At 26.7% G+C, this 4,877-nt stretch overlaps 2 protein-coding genes across 2 annotated transcripts in view; both read right to left on the reverse strand.

Annotated features, from left to right (window-relative positions):
* The window catches only part of LOC108752515 (odorant receptor 4-like), a 4,730-nt gene extending 1,456 nt beyond the window's left edge, over positions 1 to 3,274 (reverse strand). The window contains exons 1-5 of the mRNA XM_018493363.1: positions 3,168 to 3,274; positions 2,385 to 2,724; positions 1,771 to 2,004; positions 1,494 to 1,607; positions 1,221 to 1,376 (exon numbers count right to left, since the gene is read on the reverse strand). Of these exons, the coding sequence (XP_018348865.1) occupies positions 1,221 to 1,376; positions 1,494 to 1,607; positions 1,771 to 2,004; positions 2,385 to 2,724; positions 3,168 to 3,274 (951 nt within the window). The remainder of the gene's footprint in view (positions 1 to 1,220; positions 1,377 to 1,493; positions 1,608 to 1,770; positions 2,005 to 2,384; positions 2,725 to 3,167) is intronic.
* A 1,148-nt stretch (positions 3,275 to 4,422) lies between these two features.
* Positions 4,423 to 4,877, reverse strand: part of LOC108752374 (odorant receptor 4-like) — a 2,487-nt gene continuing 2,032 nt past the window's right edge. The window contains exon 7 of the mRNA XM_018493176.1: positions 4,423 to 4,473. Coding sequence (XP_018348678.1) covers positions 4,423 to 4,473 — 51 coding nt within the window. The remainder of the gene's footprint in view (positions 4,474 to 4,877) is intronic.

Below are 4,877 nucleotides of genomic sequence, written 5' to 3' on the forward strand. Positions count from 1 at the left end.
AAAAAAAAAACTTTATATTTTATATTATTCTGTGTTTAAAGATGATTTGACTTAAAATTGACTCATGTTTTTCTAAGTACAAAAACTTCATTTTTTAATAATTATCGAATCCGTGGAGCGTTGTAAAAAAGTTAAGTTATCAAAGTTTGCAAATATCTATTTAAAGTTAATTCTTATTCAAATAAAATTATTTTAAATATTACAACTAGTAATATTTATATAGACGGTCTTGTTTCCAATCATATTATTTTAAATATTTATTACTTTAAGATTATTGTGATTCTAAAGTAACGTTTTGTCAACATAATAGTACAATTAATAGTATATATATATATATGTATACAATTGTTTAATTGAATATGACAATTACCCTACTATCAATTCAATGTATGAGATAATTTTGACAATAAGTATCGGGAAAACGGTGATACTTCGCGCGCGATTGTTTAATAATGACGTACCATGAATGCGACACCGAAATACTAACGACTGTATTTATTAATAATTTTACATAAATACAATTCAAACATCATACTTTGGATAATAACAAGTTATAAATAAGAAAACAAACCTTAAATATAGTTATTTTTTCTTAACTCTCAATTTTATAGAAAATAAATAATTTTGTGACGTATTATAAAGTTTGTAAGCAAATAATTAATTATTTCATCGATCATGCCACAAAACTATATTCCAAAGGAAAAGTTTTATATATGATAAGAGAAATATTTATGTATTTACTTACTTATATATAAAAAACGAAAAGATTGATGAAAATGTTAAAAAAACATGTTTATTTTTGTTGATCATATATATTTTAATAATAAAGATAAATTAAACCATTTGCATTTTTAAATTACTATTAATGCTTTTTTATTTATTTCTTGTAAATAGATTTGATTTATCTCAATAATTGTCATTGTCACAATCATCCCTTAGACCCGTCATATATTACTCCACGATATAAAGTAATATGTAATTTTTGAAAGAGATTAGAAAATTAATTTTTATACGTAAACAAATAATTTTGATACTAATATTTTTCTATTAATAATAAAACCTTTAAAATAATTATTCATACAAGAATTAAATAATAAAAATTTAGAAAATTTCACGTTGTTGAATTTCAACTTTGCATTTGTTTGTCATTATTACTCCGGTTGATCCTATGTATACAATTATTGTTCAAAATCATTATGTGTGCTATATATAAGACTTACACTAGTAAAAGATTCTAAGGAGAGATCCATTATTTTTCCAACTGTAAGTGTCAATTGTTTTTGCGCTCTTAATATCACGAATATTAAATTACGGCTGTTTTTAGGCTTCATTTCATACCAGGCGGAATTGTACGCCGCATTTCCGATAGCTTTACTCTGAAGAAAGTTGGAAATTGTTAAAAGAGATTGCCATAATATGTATTATAATTTTTTTTTTACAATCTCAAAATAATTGTTATTGATTATTGTTATAATTTTTTTCTCATGCCTAACCTTGTTTTTTATATATTCTCCTGCGTAACAAAATATAAATGCTTCAAGATTCGTCACGGTGTAAAATAAAAGAGATCGCATAATGTGCTCCGTTGCATCGGGACTGCCAATTGCCTGCATTATTAAAGCAGCATTTATTAAATACGTTACAAAATTATGAATAGATTTCTACGTCAATCTAACTAATCGCAAAAAGATTATTTTGCAATAAAAATTTACGTAATTTTATAAAATGCAATATTTATTATTATGTGTAATACTTAATGTTTTCACTCGCCGTTACAATGAGAAATCCCAAAGCGCAAATCATGATACTGCTCGTTGTAATTTGCACTAACGCGACGTATGTATATAAATCCTCAATGTATTCCGAAAAATTAATAATTCTTTGATGTTTGCGAATAATTCTGGTTGTCGTGACCGCGACAGACTCGCATCCTTCATTTTCTCGTAGCACAAGTTCATTCAACCAGCAACGTAGAATATCCATCTCACCACCTACATGTAAAATCTAGAAATGAAAACCATACATTATGTATATCAATCAAATTAATACATTAAAAATAACACAAAATATATTACAAAGGTTAAATGAAAAGGAGCATCCGATGATTTATCGGCTCTCAATTAATTCTGAAATATTAATTCAATTTAATTGAATGTATATTGGATAGTAGTTCAACATCTTAACACTAGGATCGGGAAGGCGCTAGCTATTTAAAGTGTGGCTGTATGCTTCTTTTCATTTAACCTTTGTAACAATTAAAGCCACTTTCTAATATTTAAAACAAAATATATTGTTTAAGACAATATTGATTAGCAATTATTTTTATAATTATTAATATGTATTACATATGAGAAGTATATTTTGCAAGCACTTTTGCAACTTACCAAAGTTAAGAGCAAGGCATTCAATATACCCGTTCCCCAGCTGCACAAGAGGAGATACACGAATTGCATGGTCAAGATAATTTCATACGCGCGTTTTGTATTTATGATAGGAACTTCTACCTTTAAGATGAGAGGTAGTTCGGATTGCTCGGTGACGTTGAAATAAGAAAAGAAAACGCCACTACTAAACGCAATAATACTTAACGTATGAAGAATGAATATCACATTAGTAATACGGTCCGATAATTTTGCTTTGCACGCCATTTCGCGTATATTGATATTACTGCCAGTGCAATCGTTCCAGTCTTCTGCCATCATTTTCAAGATCTCAAAGAATTTTCTACAAATTATTAATTTAATTATTTTGCTGATGACTATGGGAGAAATGTAAGACACAAAAGCATATATATTTAGAAAAGTATATAGTACTATTGTATAAAGCATTACATATAATTATATAAACGTATTTTTATTTATGTATTACTTTCTTTAAATGATTTATTTTAACTTTCCTATTCTTTTTATCTCTTGGCAAAATAAATTGTGTACAAAAATTTTTTATACGCTTTTTGTCAGAAATTTAAGAACAACAAATATTTGTATACTATAACAAATAAATGATTAGTAATATTTTATTTATTTGTTTATCTAATTATACATTAATTAGTAATAAATATAGAAAGTAATGACAGAAAATTATAGAATTAAAAATTATAGAATTAAAAAATTATAGAATTTGGATAATATATATGCAAATTATTTATGTGTAGCATTTATACTTACCGTTCATTCAACCAGAATATAATCAACTTAATTGTCAATTTTATTTCTGCTAAGAAAGTACTGAAACAGTCCATCAAGTCAAAAAGATCATTAGAATGCAAATGCATTAAAAGATAACGGTAGTGAAAAATTTCATCTATTGCTAATGCAATAATCCAATACGCTCTGCAGATTATGACACATGTTGTGCCTGGCCATATACCACACAGAATGAGTGTTAACTTTAATGTACGATTAATTGTACTTTTACGCGTCATAATTCCTTATTTCTCTTTGCTTTTGTTTTTAAGCAAGAAAAAACATCAGTTTATACGTAAGTCAAACGCTCTTTCAGGGAGATAAAAGAACTGTGTTCTTTCTTTCTTTATTTTTCTCTCTTATTGAATTAAATTTTTCTTACTCAGTATTTTCCAATGAAAACTCGATATATATTCTTGAATAATTCATAAAGAGTGGGAGGTCCTTCGAGATCATCCATATGGGCACACTCTACTATTATCAACCAATGAGAGTATCTCATCATTAAATATTTTTATCATGCAGCCCTCACTCGCATACACTTACCGTAGTTTTTCACAATATCGATATAAGTAAAGAAAGAATACGTAAGTTTATTTCTCCTTTTATTGGGTAATGTAATCGCATATTGTACAATTTAAATATGCATGATTCGTGCGAACATGAACACGACGGCGCACGCATCTGACAGTCAGTCACACTTCAGCGTACACTTTGGAAAGATTTTGAAATTTATGCACCAAAGCAGCAGAAAAGCAGCAAAAAAACATAAGTGCAATGTTAATGTATAAGTATTTTCGAATGCACAAAGTAGTTTGCAGCGTACCTATTTGCGTTGATGTTTTAAAAAAATCAACAAATGCCTAAACTGCATAAGTAGCAATAGTTGTGAAGATAGTACAGTATAATGTTCCACATACGATAGTACATGTTGAAGGATTGAGGAGTTGTTTTAAATGAAAACTATGTTAGAACACATAATTTTAACATTAACGAAACAAATATCATGATTTTTGTGTACAATTTTTTATATATAGTTAATAATTACTTTGCATTGATCTACAAATATATATTTTAAAAATATTTACTATATATATATTAATATATATTTTTATAAATATATACATTATGATCTAATTTTTCTAATTAAAAACGACGATCTTTATTTGATCTCTTGGTTTGTTATTTCAAGCAACTGTTACTTAAGAAATTAGTTACATAACAGATACTGCGACATTTATTTCATTGCCAGTAGTACCGATAAATACGATCCTGAAGCCTTCATAATCTAAAACAATGTGAATATCATCAATGACGACAAAATTTATATGCATTACTATCAGACATATCATTGTTTTATTTCAAAACATGTACATCTCAGAAATGTAATTTTCAAGTTATTATGAAAGAGTTGAGTAAACATTAGGCTTTCATTTATTAAAAGTGATCTAACTTAACTTCATAAAAAGAATGACAAAATCGTCATAATTCGAAAACATAGATTCTCAGTGATTGTGAAAATTACAACTTTTATTATAAAAAATTTAATTTAATATAGAAAATTTGAACAATTAGGTATATATACTTTTGCTGATATGATTTGATTAGTGAATACTTTACTGTCAAGTTGAAAAATATTTTCTTTTTGGAAAATTTAATTTGTTGATATGTTTTCAATTTTGATGCAAGAAA

This window comes from Trachymyrmex septentrionalis, unplaced genomic scaffold (genome assembly GCF_001594115.1).
Source record: "Trachymyrmex septentrionalis isolate Tsep2-gDNA-1 unplaced genomic scaffold, Tsep1.0 scaffold60, whole genome shotgun sequence".
Lineage (NCBI taxonomy): Eukaryota > Metazoa > Arthropoda > Insecta > Hymenoptera > Formicidae > Trachymyrmex > Trachymyrmex septentrionalis.